The 17,806-nt window shown below is 41.2% G+C and overlaps 1 protein-coding gene across 1 annotated transcript in view; it reads left to right on the top strand.

Annotated features, from left to right (window-relative positions):
* ITPKB (inositol-trisphosphate 3-kinase B) overlaps positions 1-17,399 on the top strand; it is a 61,673-nt gene extending 44,274 nt beyond the window's left edge. Inside the window, exons 3-5 of the mRNA XM_075204351.1 lie at positions 9,717-9,816; positions 10,319-10,532; positions 17,147-17,399. Coding sequence (XP_075060452.1) covers positions 9,717-9,816; positions 10,319-10,532; positions 17,147-17,384 — 552 coding nt within the window. The 3' untranslated portion in view covers positions 17,385-17,399. The remainder of the gene's footprint in view (positions 1-9,716; positions 9,817-10,318; positions 10,533-17,146) is intronic.
* Positions 17,400-17,806: the final 407 nt, after the last annotated feature.

Genomic DNA, 17,806 nt, shown 5'->3' with positions numbered 1-17,806 from the left:
TGATAGCTTTATTTTTGCACTGAAATTTAAAGTTGATCTAGTACATGCTCTATCCCAATTATAAATTAGCCATCACATTTTAAATTTACCCCCCCCCCCCTCCTCCAATGCAACATGGTTTTGCTCAGGTTCGAAGTTGCTCCTTTTTTTCTGCTACTTGGAATTACAGTAGTGCTTGGTGGAATAGCAGAGGCGGGCAGCGGTGAGGGGCACTGGCGACCGCGTTTTTCACAGCAAATTGCTGTCATTGGACAGCACGGTGGCTCAGTGGTTAGCACTTCTGCCTCACAGCGCTGGGGTCATGAGTTCAATTCCCGACCATGGCCTTATCTGTGTGGAGTTTGTATGTTCTCCCTGTGTTTGCGTGGGTTTCCTCCGGGTGCTCCAGTTTCCTCCCACACTCCAAAAACATACTGATAGGTTAATTGGCTGCTATCAAAATTGACCCTAGTCTCTGTGTGTGTGTTAGGGAATTTAGACTGTAAGCACCAATGGGGCAGGGACTGATGTGAGTTCTCTGTACAGAGCTGCGGAATCAGTGGCGCTATATAAATAAATGGTGATAATGATGTCATTGTGTTCCATTTCGACAAAGGCGTAAGCGAATTCTCTGATTACTCTTCTCTATAGGACACCTTATTGTTATTTTTACTTCCTTAGAGGTTAATAGTAAGTAGCAATCAGCTTTATTACTCCAGGGGAAAATAGTAGTGAAAGGTACAGAATATCTATGTTTAATATTTTGTTTTAATAATAATTCCAATGTTTTTATTGTTTGGGCAAAGGTTAAGGCCACAGTTTTTAAGGGTTAAATGTGCAAATTAGACCCTAATAACAAACATTATTCTATATTCAATCTTTTGCTAGATACACACTGTGACAGAATGTATCTAGCACTTTTCTACTGCTGAGATACAATATCTGGGGGGGGGGGGGAGGTCTATACATCCCTCTAAAAATGCCTGACACCACCTTCATGTTGTAAACTTGATGTCATCTGTCAAATGGTAAAAAAGAATAGCCTTTTGCATTAGTCATTTCAAAGCTCTGGTGTCGGTCCAATAAGAAAGCTGTTGGGGCTTATTCGAAATGGAGAGTCTGTAGGACAGGTAATTGCTAGATACACTCTGCTAGAGTATGTATCTAGCAAGCAAGTCCAGCTGATGTTGGGAAGCAAGGGTTTGAAAATGCAATTTTTTTATTTTTTTTGCAAGCAAGAAATACAACCTGGTTTTGCATGTAGCAAACCAATACTGAGCAGCTTTATTTTAATACTGTAATTAAGAGTTAAGCGTCTTCCACTTCCAACATGTGTGTATGCATATTATCATATTAGCTCCCCTGCAGCGCATCTTGGTTTTGCCAAGGTGCACCTCCCTGAAACAAGAGTAACTTGACTTGTGCTATTTACTTTTGTAGTAGTGAGTTCTTTTGCAAGTGGATTGAACTCTTTGTGACTTCTGTGGTCTGTGAAATGCGTTAATCTGTTGCAAAATAAAAGCTGAGCTTGAGATATGTCCTTAACAGGGAGAGATCTCTTGCGTCCCTGTCCCCCCCCCCCCCCCCCTCTCCCCCCGGTCACTATCTCCTGTCTTGAAGCACACGTCAGGCGCCGATTGAGGCTAAAATCTGAGTTGTACATCTCTGTTTCTGCTTGTTACATAATGTTCCAGGAGAGAGCTTCTGAGCGTGATCGGCCTGTTGAGGCTTGTACTCCAGTTACATTAAACAGAGGAGGGGGGGTTTAGCAAAACAAAGAGGTTCTTATCTTTTTCCATTCTTCACCTGTGGACGGTAAGAATAGTCAGTGAAAAGAGTCGCTCAGGGAAACCCATTCAGAGATTACGAAAGCTCTGGCGGGGATGGAAAATTCAATAGCGATTTGCTCTGCTATTTAAAGGGCAGAGTAAATATACAGATTCAAATAGACGGAGGCTTTGCGGGATGGTTTTCAGGGGCACTGAGTGTGACATTTATAAAATTAGAACTGTACAATGCAACGTTTGACAAAGGATTGGGGAACACGTTGTTGGTGTATGCCAAATACTTGTCAGATCTGTATTTGCAGAGTGGGGTTTGTGGGGTTTGAAAAAGCTGATCCTCGTTTGCAAGACAAAAAACTATTATGTATGTGATTACATTGGATTTATGTAATCAACCACAATGAGATTTTCAAGGAACAAATACTATATGACGATCATATATGGTGGATGTACAGTGTGCTTGAACTTAAAGTGCAAGTAAAGCCATTATTAGAGCTGCCATGACGCGATTCTCATTGATTCATCAAGCCCCGCCCCCTCTGCCCGTACCCCCCCTATCTCCCATTAGAGGGAGAACATCAAAAAGTCGGCAAGTATGACATAAAGTAGGCAATTTCTCACTTACTCCCATTTACTGAAGCTCCCTCAGTGGCTGCTGTTATAGCAACCAGTAGGTGGCAGTCTACTGGCTTCTTTTCGGTTACTATGACAACTACCACAGCTTGATAACTAGAGGGAGCTTCAGTAAGCTGAAGAAGGTGAGAAGATGTATGCAGCATCACCGCTGCTCATAGGACTTGCAGGGGTGGATGTGCAGCTCAATGCATAAAAGTTACCAGACTAATAAACAGATACTAGGGGCTAGATTTACTAAGCTGCGGGTTTGAAAAAGTGGGGATGTTGCCTATAGCAACCAATCAGATTCTAGCTTTTATTTATTTAGCACATTCTACAAAATGACAGCTAGAATCTGATTGGTTGCTATAGGCAACATCCCTACTTTTTGAAACCCGCAGCTTAGTAAATCTAGCCCTAGGAAATAACTGTAGGACAGTAGAAGTAGTATGTGCAGTTTGTCATTGCTATAAAAACTGGTATATTCTCTTGAACATAAAAATGTGTAGAATCATCCCAAAAAGGTGGACAGTCCATGGAACACTAATATTAAAGGTCTCTTGAAATACATTTTCGAAGCATTGGCATGTATAATTAGTAGACTTCTTTTTAGTTCCAATGTTGAACTGTAATAAATAAATAAATCATATTCCTACAGAGAGAGATACCAGCACTTACTGAAATGAGTATTCCACATTTGCATTTAGTCGAGTATTAATAAAAGGCGGCTCATGAATATTCTATATTGTACGACAGATGTCCCCGCTTTCTCACCATTAACACTGAAACACGAGCAATCATTGCTCTGTATATATATACGGGGCTGAATAACTATATATATATATACCCAGCCCCATCAGAGAAGGAATTAACCTGTTTAATATCCCCCCCCCTTTAATTTGAAATGCATTTTGTCTCTTTTCTGTATTATATAGCTGATAAAAGACCTTAATTTAGCTACCGCCTTTCTGTTAATCTATTGATTTTAAATAACTTCTGCCATCCATTATTAATACCCCTAAGGCCAGGTGGCGTAATCATTTTTACAGAGAACATTTGGCCCCCGCCCTGTCTTGGCATTGCTATAACGCATCTGTTATCAGAGAATTCAAAATTCATGAGCTAATGAGAATAGAAGCCGGAACTTGCAACTTGAATGTTCTCCTTTGTCGTTAAAATGCTACATATATACTGTATATTTTTTAATTATCCATCCTTTACTCCTATGCAAAAGGCTACACAGTTGGTCAACACAATTGTATGTATACTTCATTTTATTTAAGCAGTATGTAACTACATAAGGCCATTTTTAACTCGTCTTCAGCTGGTTGCCCTGTTCGGAGTGAAGTACTTATCTAACAAAGCAGACACGGAGTGACTGACAGCCTGGTAGACTTGCTCTTACTCACGTTTAAATGTTGTCAATTCATACACATGGGCCGGTCCAGTGATGTCACAGCAGCTCACATGACTGCAATATGAGCGCTTTTACCTGTATTAGAGCCTATTTAGACAATGTCCTAAGGATGTGGGAGGAGCTTCAGCTGTGTAACGGAGCTGGGATGTAATACTTTATGTCTTGCCAGAGCTGCAGAGATATATCAGAGTAACATGGAGATATGTATTTACTTTAATGGTTCATAAATAAAAAAATGTTTTTTTAGTCACTGGTCCTATACATTGGACTCCTCACCTACACACAGTGGAGGCAGCCATTTTGTGGGCGGAGCCAACATTCAACCTATCAGTTCACTAGGAACTAGTGACAGGCACTGACTGAGGCCACTAGTACCCAGTGAAATGATGACCAGCATTCTCATGAATATTGTCTCAGTCGACAAAATGGCTGTCCTTGTTCCTCACTAGTTCCTTGGCTGTATTCTGATAAATATTGGCCACAAGATGGCTGCCTCCATGGTGGAGACGACGTGTAAACTTTAGCATCTCAGGTGGGTAAACATATAGAATATGTTGCAGATTGACATTTGGGTTATGTTAGCTGGGTTTAATCTTCTATGAGTCTGTTTTGGGCGTCAATATGGATCCCGTATAGAAGCAGACTCTATGGAGCTGTTGCCTATAGAAACCAATCAGATTCTAGCTGTCATTTTGTAGAAGCTACTAAATAAATAATAACTAGAATATGATTGGTTGCTATAGACAACATCTCCACTTTTTCAAACCCGCAGCTTGATAAATTTACCCCTATGACAGATACATGCTAAGTAAGGAACATACTGTATGTCTGAATAATCTGCATTATCAACTGTTTAACCGGTGTCTTCACATTTGCTTAAAACAAGTATAATTTTTCCTCTCCTGCAAGTACGCTGCTCTTTAAAATAATTCTTGGCGTCTTTCCAGGCACCCCGATCCCACTCTGTGTCCGTATGCCTTTCCCTGGCAATTTCACATTCCTAGGAAAGCAGCATCCCGAGGTTTATTAAAGCCAAACACACAACAAATGTCAGTGTGGAGGAAGGTTTGTGTAAGCGCAAACATAATGTGAGTGGGTTTCTCTGTGCTATATCCATACCCTGTGATGACACGAGGAGATGTTCTGAATGGGCTGTGACCGGCAGCCATAAAACGGAGCAGGGCTACAGTCTCTATGTGGACACGAGGTGGGGTGTTGTAATTTTTTTACATGTGTATCTTTATAATATAAATATCAAAATGTAGAAGGAAGAGGGGTCACAACCCGAAGAATACAGAATTTAAGAATGTGTGGGACAGACCTGTGGCCATTGTTAAGACTTTAAACATTAAGAGCAAAATTATTCACAAAGACCCACAATAAAGGGCTGACTAGATCTAGGTTTATCTCTTCCATTTATGTCTATGTTTGTATGTTTTTTATGTTTCTGTTATAGCTCTTTGGAATAACAAATCTTATCCTTCACTGGCTTCGTAATGCAATACTCATACCCGGTACCCCGCATTTTATGATTACACCCCACTTTATACCGTGCAAAAAACTCTCCTAATCTCATCATCATCACCATTTATTTATATAGCGCCACTGATTCCGCAGCGCTGTACAGAGAACTCACATCAGTCCCTGCCCCATTGGAGCTTACAATCTAAATTCCCTAACACACACACACACACACACACACACACACACAGAAACACAGACTCGGGTCAATTTGATAGCAGCCAATTAACCTACTAGTATGTTTTTGGAGTGTGGGAGGAAACCAGAGCACCCAGAGGAAACCCACGCAGAACATAGAAACTCCACACAGATAAAGCCATGGTTGGGAATTGAACTCACGACCCCAGTGATGTGAGGCAGAAGTGCTAACCACTGAGCCACCGTGCTGCCCAGGTGATTTTAACTGTGAACCAGAGCAGTATTAGAGCAACATGCTAGCGCTTCATATTCAACGATGGTTGTTTAAAGCAAGGAGCAATGGGTGAAGAGCGTTATAGGAACCCAAATGCTATTCCTGCACAAGGCTCTTTATGTTTCTATCAGTAAAACACCAGAAGCCACCGTAGGTTGCTTCTTTCAGAGCTAGACTATGCTGTACCCTCTAGTGAACTAAACTCTAATGTTCAGTAATCCATTTGCACAATGCATGCGCAAAACTAACATGCAGACGATATTGCCCCTTGAATGCATTTCTGATATTGTTTCAGGGTTCTTTAAGATACTTATTGTAAACTGGTGCGGGTTATACTAGGAAAATACTGAGACCTGTGAGTCCATCATCTTCCAGGAATCACTCAGCCTGGAAACAAAAGGTGTGGCCGAAAAACAAGATGTTTAAACAACACCCAAAGACAACAATGGCTTAAAACATCGGACGCTGTAGCCATTGTGATGGAATATCAGATTTAATGTCAGCGCCTTCTGTAAACTGGACATGGATAGTTATACTTTTTTTTTTAATTTAAAGTTTATTCTTTATCTGTGCAGAATATGTTAGCACATACTTATTATATAGTATAATAGGTACAGTATGAGCATATCTTTGTCCAGTGTTCATACTTTCATATTGATAGCATTTCCTAAGGACGTACCGTGATAAATGAACATCATGATTATTCCATGTTAAGCCTCGCAGAAATGAGTAGCTTTGGGAGGAATGGCTTTTAGTTTTCAATTGAATAGGAGTAATTATTACAGGAGTAAATCATACGAGAACAAAATTCTGGTTATAGACATGATAGATTGTTAGATTTTTTTTTTTAGGGGATGGAGGATCGCAGATAGGAAGAGAACAATTATTGAAACAATGAAGTTGATCTTTAAATGTTCCTTCCACGTAGAGTACCTTGAAAAGTGAATATTAGTAGCAATATTAGATGATATTACATTTCAATTTGTATTTTAGGGACATATATATATAAGCATTGCTGTTCTGGCGAAAAGTAAATATCAGCAGCTCTCCTCCAAGGTCGTCGGGGGCCATGGGGCCTGTTCTCAGGGCTGGCGCAATCCCTGGGGGCTCCCTAAGCGACAGCACTACCCCCTTCAGAAGTGGTGCCCCCCCCCCTTCCCCTTCCCTAGAATGTTGGCAGCATCATCTATGCACCTCAGACTTAGAGTGTGGCACTTGGCTGTGACATCATAACCAAGCGACACACTCCCAGCGTGTGACAGCCCGTCAGCTTTACATAATAATATGCTACCAGGCTGCTTCTCCTTGACGCCAGCGGACAGAGCTCCGTGTGGTAGCATTAAAAACACCGGATGGCATTATATCAGTCACTCAGGGCCTCATTTAGAGTCTGACGAAATGTGCCTCTAAGACGTAAGAGCAGGAGTGGGAGTGTGCCGCAGCTTGGTAGAGTATTACGAGTAGGATACAACACCAGGGGGTAAATGTATCAAGCTGAGAGTTTGCTGGCGGGTTTGAAAAGTGGAGATGTTGCCTATAGCAACCAATCAGATTCTAGCTGTCATTTTGTAGAATGCACTAAATAAATGACAGCTAGAATCTGATTGGTTTTTCAAACCCGCTGGAAAACTCTCAGCTTGATACATTTACCCCCAGTTGTATCCCACCCGTAATACTCTACTGAGCTGCGACCAGTTCCTGCAGCTAGCTAACTACTTGCGCCACTTTTTCAGTCTTTTTGACGTGTGTTCCGTCTGCGTCTTGATCCGTCTAGGGTTGTTTTTTCAGGTAGATACCCATAGTATCTAAATTATTCACGGTCACTGCTACATAACTCCGCGTTCCACCCTTTCCCTCATACTGAGGCGCAAGCTGTCGCAAGTGTACACTGCGTCTGAAAAGCAGACGGAACTGATGCTTACTGCGCATGCGCGTCAGTGGAAATGTGCACAATGCGCCTGAAATGGACTTTGCCTCCGACTCTAAATGAGGCCCTCAGTGTTTTAGGCGGCCCCCTAACCATTGGTGCACTGCCTGTTCTAGTAATGCCGACTGAGAGTAGCGTTGCCAAAGCAAGCATTAAAAATAGGTGTTTTTTTTAATAGTAACACATAAGCAGCTGAATAACAGGATTAAACCTGAGTGAATTTCAGATCTTCTGTTGCCTCAAACTGGTTAATGCAAAAAGCAGAATTTACAATCGTTCTTTACCACACTAATTACATATCGGGCTCTTTTTGGTTCACCTTGGGCCTGATTCATTAAGGAAAGTTAAGCAGAAAATTTAGTAAGTTTTCTGGACAAAACCATGGTGCAAATGAGTTTATTATTTTGCACATAAGAAAAATACTGGCTGTTTTTCCATGTAGCACACAAATACTTGATAGCTTATTTGTACACTGAAATTTAAAGTTGATCTAGGACATGCTATAAATCTGCCATTACATTTTGAATTTACCTCCCCCTCCAATGAAACATGCTTGTGTGTGTGTGAGTGTGTGTGTGTGTGTGTGTGTGTGTGTGCTGTAGCCTGTATGTAAATATCCCATATTTGGCTGCCCTAAAGCTTATTTGCTTGCATTGTTGTGGGATGGACGCATGCAGAGTAATAGACATTGGGTCGCACATAACAGATGATGTAACACGTACAGTTCTAGCCAACCCTGTCATTTCCTGTATACAGGGGGGTTCCACATTCCATGCCGCGTTACGTACTGAGCTCTGCACTATTCTCTGCAAGAATCAGCCTTTACACGCCGACATTTCATTGTTGTTGTAGTTGCAAACCGTAAAACACTTCAACATTTCTTTATTTGGTACTTCCTTGGTGTCATTTTTTTTGTGCACTCACTACAGTAGCTTTGCATATTTTCCATTGTAGACTTGAGTTATATGGAACATTGCTCGATTTTAAAGTTAAAATGTACCCTTGCCTGCACATAGTGGAGGTAGCCATTTTGAGGACTGGACCAGTGTGCAAGAAGATGCAGCCAATCAGTTCGCCGGGATCTTGTGACATCATTAAGGCAACCATTTTGTTAGCTGCCACTAGGTGTTAGCGGATTGCTAGACTGCACGCTGATGAATATTGGATCAGTCAACAAAATGGCTGCGGAGGGGGCAGGTGCACTTTAAAGGAGAAGTATCACAAGAAAATATAATAAATTGAACAGTCCAGTCGTACTGTTATTATGCTTGATTCAAAATGAGTAATGCTCTTCTTAACCATTTATTTTTATGTCTGTGTGTCCTCACAATTTAGTTTTTTTCTGAAAAGGTTTTCATTTTACATAGACAAGGTGCCAGTAAAAATGGGTGGTTGTTAGTAAATTCTTATATAATTGTCTTTGGAAAATATTTTTAGTGGTTAGCAACCCTAATGGTGATTTTCAGTTGGCAGAAATATTACATTTGTTTGGCAGCTGTAGAGATGCTCTAAACATCAGTGTGGCGGGGGGCTATAATTACATTAAAAGTCTAATACTTTCTCTTTTATCATGATTATATTTAATGCTACAATATGTGTGATACAAACAACTGATAAATAGTATTTATTATCGGTATTGGTACCTCAGGTAAAAAAAAATCAGCAATTGTGCCCGGATTTACCTTTTTGGTCCCACTAGGATTCCGTCTCTACCCCAAAAAGTCTCAAACATATGGTCTGTATAAGAAATAATTGCATGTGACCAGTAATTAATCATTCTTTTTTATGCTGACAGACATCCATAAAATAAAATAAAGTGATGATATGATATAACAAGTTTGTTCCACAAATCTCTGCATCTTTTACCAATAAGGTACAATGGATTTTACATAGAACACCATGGTATTTTGATTTATACCAATCCTTTGCCTTTTTTTCATAAGAAATACAGTGGTATTTTTATTTTGTGTAAAGAGCTAACACTCTATTGCTTGTGGCAACCTCTGCTCGGGTGTGAACACTGCTGCAGAGTGTAATGTTTTCTCATGTTGTGTTTTGCAGAGCAAATCATGGAGAAAGATCAAGAACATGGTGCACTGGTCGCCCTTTGTTATGTCGTTCAAGAAAAAATACCCCTGGGTTCAGCTGGCGGGACATGCAGGTAACATACAAACACATTAAAGTGGGCTGTGGTCTTTACGCAACGGATGCAGCCATTTTCTTGTCTTAACTGAGACTACAGGCTATCAATTCACTAGGAACCAGTGATAACACTGAGGCTCGTCCAGGCAGCCATTTTGTAGACTGAACCAATATATGTGTGACTACATCCTATTATTTCACTAGGAACCAATGACATCACTTAGGCACTTCTAGTCAGCCATTTTATGGGCTGAACCAATATCCTGTGAGAATATAGTCTATAAACTCACTAGGAACCAGTGACATCACTTAGGAACCTCCAGGCGGCCATTTTGTGGGGCAAATGTTCACGAGAACCAATCTCTCGATGTTATAGTAAGCAGTGGCTTCAGAAGCGGCCTTCCCACAAAATGGCTGCCACTATAGCGTGTAGACATAGATGCACTTTGGAACAGCGATGACATCATCAGATACACTAACGAGAGTCTGACTGAACGACTTTGTTTTCCCCGGATTTCCAGGTAGTTTCAAGGCCGCGGCCAACGGTAAGATCCTGAAGAAGCACTGCGACTGCGAGCAGCGGTGCCTGAGCCAACTAATGAACGACGTGCTGAAGCCTTACGTCCCGGCCTACCACGGGGACGTGCTGAAAGACGGGGAACGGTACAACCAGATGGAAGACCTGCTCTCCGAGTTTGAGACTCCTTGTGTCATGGATTGCAAGATGGGGGTCAGGTGAGACATGTTTAACATTCTGGCCATGAGCTTACACCATTCTCACTGTGATGGTCGGGGCGGGTTTGATGCAGAGATGATAGAAAGAGAAGCCCCTCAGACTTCTGAAATGGGCGTGGCTTTAACATAGGTGGGTGGAGCTGACCTTGAACGAGCAGGACAATGGTAATTGGCATGATGCTAGCAAAGCTGAGATCTCTCTTTTATTCCGGCGCATATAGACACATAACTAGAGTTCTCAATGTAGGCCTTCTAGTTTTTAAAGAAATTCTAACTTTCATTTATTTAGTACATTCTATTAAATGACAGCTATAATGTCATTGGTTGCTATAGGCAACATCTCCACTCTTTCAAACCTACAGTTTAGTAAATATAGCCCCAGGACTGTCCTGTGGGGTCTGTACTATTTATAAATCTGTGACCTCCACCTTTAATGAACTGGGCCTCTTGTGTCTCTCAAAGGGAATGTTACTGTGTTGTACGTAGTTTTAGCCATAAATGTTCTCTGATAACAGAAACCCTTTGCTCTGATTGTCTATTAGTGATCTATAAACAGGGAAACGGGGTAAAAATAATATATATCTTACGAGTGGGTGTGGACATTTGTAGGAATATGGCAGTTTGCAGAGAACAACTTCTAAATAATTATCAGCGTAAAAGATCCAAGTAAAGGAACAAATGTAGCTTTCACACAGCTCTTCATGAGACTATTTTTTGGGGGCGTAGTTCCACTTTAAATCATCATGTAGCAAGCTGTAATTTTTAATCTACTTTTGGTATAGTTACCTCAGAGTTAAGCAGGTTGGGCCTGATTCATTAAGGAAAGTGAGGCAAAAAAGGAGTAAGTTTTCTCCTGGACAAACCATGTTACAATGCAAGGGGTGCAAGTTAGTTTATTATTTTGCACATAAATTAAATACTGGCTGTTTTCTCATGTAGCACACAAATACTTGATAGCTTTATATTTACACTGAAATTTAACGTTGATCTAGGACGTGCCCAACCCCAACTATAAATCTGTCCAACATTTTAAATGTACCTCCCCCTCCAATGCAACATGGTTTTGTCAAGGTGCAAAGTTACTAAATTTTTTTGCTTTACTTTCCTTAATGAATCAGACCCGTTGTGTGGAGACTCTTTACCTGTTTTACAAGTCACGTACAATTTACAGCAACACATTCCTGCTGGGCGGAGATTGACTACAGCATACAGATCTATATAGGTTGTATTGTGCAATGGTCTGAACATACAGAATGACAACAGATACTGTAAATGTAATTAATCACGCAGAAGAAGAGAATGTACTGTGCATTTGTACATCGATCACATAAGGAGATCTGCTTCCAGTATCCATTACAATAGAAGGGATTCTGGTTATTTTGGCCAGACTTGCATAACCTAAACAGATATTGTGAATTGCGTCCAGTATATAGTTTGAGAAGTGGTACTGTGCATTTGGATGTAAATCTCACCATTGATTTCTAATCTAACATATAAAACAAAAAAGCAGTTGCCCATATAGACACATAACTAAGGCAAACTATTCCTACATTTACATCCAAAATACCGAGAAGTTGTACTATGTAAAGGTTGACACATACATTAAATAAAACAGATGGAATGACGCGCGGTATACAAAGTAATGAAGTCGTACTATGTACTTGGTCAATATGCAATAAGGGACTTCGGCAATTATAGTGTTATAATGCGTCAGATAGATTTGTGCTGTGGCTTGTTCTCAGCAAGGACTTAAATTCAGTTTGGGGAGTTGTACTAAATTCCCTATTTGAGGGGTGCATCAGCCGGCCGCTCACAGCAGTGCAGAGGAGCTGAGTTTGTATGGGGGCCAGATTATGGCTGCTGCCATAGAACTGCCCGGCATCGTAAGGGTTAAAGGAGCTTTCAGAGGCCCGAGTGTACGTGGGTGTGTGCCGTATATAGATGGGAGGAAACTGCAGTACATGTGTTGCTGCTGACAGTGATATCTACATCCCTGTGCTCGACCCAACCACAGCCTCTCCTACACACCAAGCCTTTATAATGTAACGTACGCAGGAGGATTTAAAATATATATATTAGAGTATTTGACACCCCAGTGGTTCCCCCACAAAGAGAGACGGCTACTGACATGAAGACGCCCCGCAGCTTCATGCGTGTAAGTGTCCATGTGATGGCTTAAAGACATCGCCGTAGACCTAGGCGGTGAAACGCGTCAAATATATTTATTTATTTATAGTTCTGTAGCCATATTAAAGCTGGGTGCTTTAATACGGCTCACACACCTCTCTAATACCCATATTACGTTCCAGTATGGGGTGAGCTATTCCTTATAATGCTCAATTATCCTAATGAGTACTGACGCGATGACATCGGAGCTAACAGATTATCAGCAATTACATCACCGCGCGGTGTTTATACAGATGTCATTTACAGGAACTATATTAACATCGCCTATGACATATTTTCATCACACTTTCCTTATTGTTATTTCTCCCATGGTGCGGAAAGGAGGGTGGATGGGAGATCTTGACGCATTTCTCTGCATCGCGCCCCCGTCCACTTCATGTTCGCTGAGACGCATCCCTGACCACGGGCCTCACCCTAATCCAGCCATCTGGTAGGCAACTATGTTAAGTACGAAGCTTCCTAAATTTTGTGCACCAGGGGGAACAACTCTATTACACAGTTAAATTTCACCCCGAAAGATGATCTAGGTCTACATATAAAACGTACAAGGGACGGTGCTAGAGAGAATACTGGTTTGTTTCGTGAACTTTGTATCAAGATGTGGGTGACAGTTTGTATAGACTTATATAATACACTGGACACCCTCGCTTGTTACATCTGTAACATTGTATTAACTTGTATTATAACGATCTGAGACACGTCTGTGCTGCCCCCAGAGGTCAGACAGGTGTTATAGACGTTGTACGAGACCTTGACCTACGCTCTCCGGCGTTTCCCTGGGCTGTTCCTGGCTTATCTGCGCAGCCCCCAGCTCTGCTTCCTGTTTGCTCTATAGAAACTCTTTCCTAGTGATTATAATTACACAGCTATTGTTGTGTGCTAAATACAACACTCTACATTTTTCCATTGATAACAAAACCCTGGTAGACGGAAAAACGAAGCCTGTCCAAAGGACATAAGACGTACGCCCACTCCTTCCGTACAAGGACCGGTCCTCAGGCACTCAGGACTGAGGCTGGGTACACGCTACAGAGAATTTCTCCCGACGCGACATCGTTAACGATTTTACCAACGACTGAAAGTCCCGATCAGCAGCCGATTCCTGTGTACACACTGTACACGTTTCACACCATTTACCTTCAGATCTGTGCTCTTCATCTGTCATAACCATGGGCTGAAAAGATGGTGACACTGCACACTCCATAGAGATCTATGGACACTGCCCGTCCTGAGTGACTGCACACTGCAGAATCGGAACGACATCTTTCCATCGTTGCATGAGATTTTTAGTCCGTTTATAAAATAAAATCAAACGATACATTGTGCTTTGGAACAATAATTGGTCATCATTGAAGCATGCACACCAATACGATAGCGGTTGTTTATCGTGTTATTGGCTGAAAACCCCGTAGGGTGTGCCCAGCCTTAGCGCAGATGGGAATGACGTCTGTGTCTAATTAGCATCAACTAAGGTGGTTCTTTCCTTCTCTGGTCCAGGGGAGATTTTTGAAGAGGCATTAATAAAGCAGTATGGATGGAACACCTGTGATTATCATGTTGTCTGTTAGATGCAGATGTCAGAGAGATGTGTTAATTAAATCACACTTTCTATATTATGCTCAGCTTACAGACAATATCACCTCAACTGTAAAAATTAACGAGTTAAATAATGGAAAAAAAAATATATGATATGGACAAAAGTCGGAGAGAGAGGGATATTTATAAATCCATCCTCATGGATTTTCCACTACACATTTTTTTTGTCTAATATTTGTAAGAATACTTTATGGGACAAGTGCAGGGGGGTGACGCAGCCATTTGTGTCAGCGCAGCGCAGTGATATGATTCGTTCCATCACGCTGTGTGTGGCTAGATCCACGATAACGTGATTTGCATCAAATCGCATCATCAAGGCCCCGCCCACTTTAAGTGGGATCCTGCTTGGAGGGTGGCAGAGGAGTCAGAGAGGACTCACCGAAATTAATGTGTATACCAGCAACTATAATCCCTAGGTCAGTATGAAAAATAAATCACATTGTCGTTTTACTCGTGACTACATTTAACGCCATTAAAAAAAGCTCTGGGGTGAGCGTCGCAAACAAGTAAACACAACAGGCGCATCGTACTGTAAATACACATGAGGACAATACGCCTCAGTTACTCACGTTGCATTTAGGTTCAGAGTTTCAACTGAACTGCAGCAGCCAATCAGGAATGAGCTTTTATCTGACTAGTGCAAATTAGGCAACAGAAGCAAGAGTCTGATTGGTTGTTGTGGTTCAGTGCAAATGTTTGCATCTCAGTGTTAGTAAATGCGTCATTTCTGCCTTTTTACCCCATGCCTCAAATTTCATTCACTAATAATGAAAGTGCAGGCTTTATAGCAGTAAAAACGGAGAGCACGGCTGTTAATAAAATGATAAGATCTAAAACTGTGTTAACGGTTTTTCCGCGCAGGATTACCGTTATTACGGTAATCCTGCGCGGACCGCGGGATTTTTGGCAGTCCCGCGTACGTTTTCGTCAAGTCTTTCAAGACTGTGTGAACTGACAGTATTATAATGACAGCAGATGTAAATGGATAGTCCAAATTCAGATTACTTATTTGTTTTTGCCCCAAATCGCCATTACAGAGCGAGATTATTGAAATGAGATAAAGGGATAGGAAGGGCACATTTTTAGGGGCAGAGGGGCCCACGAGCGTTTTCACTCTACAAATGAACTGCACATTTGTACCTGAAAAGCACATATGGAAGCTACAAATGTATTTAGTCAAAGTTGTAGTAAGGAACTTATTTACCTGGCGTGTGAGCTAAATTTTAACTATGGATTTAATTCAGTAGTTATGCCTTGTACTCCTCATAAATATAATGCAGGGTTTAATATCCCTGTGCTTTTTTCATACTGTCTAACAGCAGTTTTCTCTTGTTAGATCAGCACTACACATGCTCGATTTATAGATATGTCGCTTCTCAAACTGGTTCATGAGTCATTACAAAAATGACTAAATTAACTGGTTCAAGCATGTCAGAGCCGGTTTGTACACATTCACCCTTAAATTGAAACATAATGTTTATTAACAGCGAGCTTTAGACTTATAACACAGTATTGTTCTCATTTTGTAAGCAAACAGATTTAAATGCTTTTATATTATTAAAAAAATAATTTAAATAGAGTTTAATTTTTTTTTAAAAAAAGAAGAAACCTACTAATTTTAACGTTAAACACAAACAGGAGCCAGAAATTTTGAATCACTAATTTTAAACAGCGATTGTAGCAGCAACATGTTCGTGGCCGTCAGACCGGTGGAATTCCAGGGGCAAACGCAGGATTTGTAGAGGGGGGTTTCCACACCACACCACCAGTGGGCGTGACCAGCATGCATGGGGGCGTGGCTATAATTTTAGACAGTGCTTGGCTGCTCTCCACCTCTTCCTATCCCCATAATATACATGGGCAATGCTGCATGCACTACTGTTTCAAGCAGAGCCGTGTGAAGCGGGAGCAGGGTCCAGCCACCTCAATTATACCGTGCCCCAGGCTTGGAGGGGGGTTTCCAGGCACTAGGAAACCCCCCTCTATTTGCCTACGAATTCAGTAGAATTTCGAGCTGTTTTGACATTTTTGAGAATTTCTTCTACGCCCCAATAGATGCCTAACCAGAAAGGCAGTTCAACGGTGCCAATTGCACCTTCTAATTTTTTTTGAACTGTATACTTAAAAAGTAGTCTGCACCAATAACAAAATTGATTATTATTATTATTATCCAATTTCCGAAAATGAGCATTAACACCTCTATTTATGGTGATACTGGTTCTGCCAGCAAGTAATATATGATGTTCCTATTTTGTATTTTTCTGCCCCGGATTACAGATATATGAATAAAGAACAAATATAAGCACAGGGGGAAAATGTGCAACAGATTTAGTTCTGCAGAAAATGAGAGAAATGTTGCAGGATACAATCAGCTTTTATGGTAATCACACGTTTGTCGTTCCCATCTGTCGCCTGCTTTGCGGTAGTGCAGATTGTTTGCTCAGTATCCATCCTCGTGTTCCATAGTGATAGCTAGAAAACAGAAGGAATGTCGCCGTGGAATAGGTGAATCAGTGATGAATTTTAGTGACTTCAGTTTATACCTTTTATATTCAGACAAAACCGACTATGGTTTGGGTAAAATGTTGTCTATAATGTAAGTTGTATGTACTGTATGTAGTGTGTATATAGCCTGTATATATATATATATATATATATATACTTATGAATGTTGTAGTGACAGGCAGAGTTACAAATTACGAGACGTAAGAGTCGATGGTGCTGTTGCCACCTGCGGCCTGAGACCCCGCGTCCGTCATGGGCCGGTTCCACGTTTTGGCAAATTCTTGGCAGATTGATTGACTGATTTGTTTCCGTGTCGCTAAATACAGGACCTACTTGGAAGAAGAGCTGACCAAAGCCAGAAAGAAGCCCAGTCTCCGGAAGGACATGTTCGTCAAAATGATTGAGGTCGACCCCGATGCCCCAACGGAAGAAGAAAACCGCCAACGAGCTGTCACCAAACCGCGTTACATGACCTGGAGGGAGACGATCAGCTCCACGTCCACCCTCGGCTTCAGGATTGAGGGCATAAAGGTACTGATTAATTCTCATTTAATGTACGAGTAAGATATACAGAATGCAGCTAAAATATGGATGTTAACCCCTTGTGCCCATCTCCAAAAACTGAAATAGACAAAACATTTAATATAATACAGTCGTAAAGTTGGAGCACTGAATAATATACATTTAATTTGTCATAGACATGAAAGCAGAGGATTTTTTTTTTTGGGGGGGGGGGGGAGTTATAAATATATATGTTCTGTAGACATACAAATGATAAGTCCTCATGTTCGAGTCAGAAGAACGTTTGTTCAGATACCGTAACCTAGCGACTAGCGCACATACGACGACTCACAAATATCTGACGGCAATTAACGTCCACGAGCAAAAGTATCAAAATTGTTCAGATCGAACAGACCGTAGAAATATCCCCCGTGCAGGGGCGCATTTAAATCACCGCTGTCTCGAAGCGCCTGAAATTCAGTAAC

The sequence above is a fragment of the Mixophyes fleayi genome, chromosome 3 (assembly GCF_038048845.1).
Source record: "Mixophyes fleayi isolate aMixFle1 chromosome 3, aMixFle1.hap1, whole genome shotgun sequence".
NCBI lineage: Eukaryota > Metazoa > Chordata > Amphibia > Anura > Limnodynastidae > Mixophyes > Mixophyes fleayi.
This window is presented reverse-complemented; position numbering and strand designations above follow the sequence as displayed.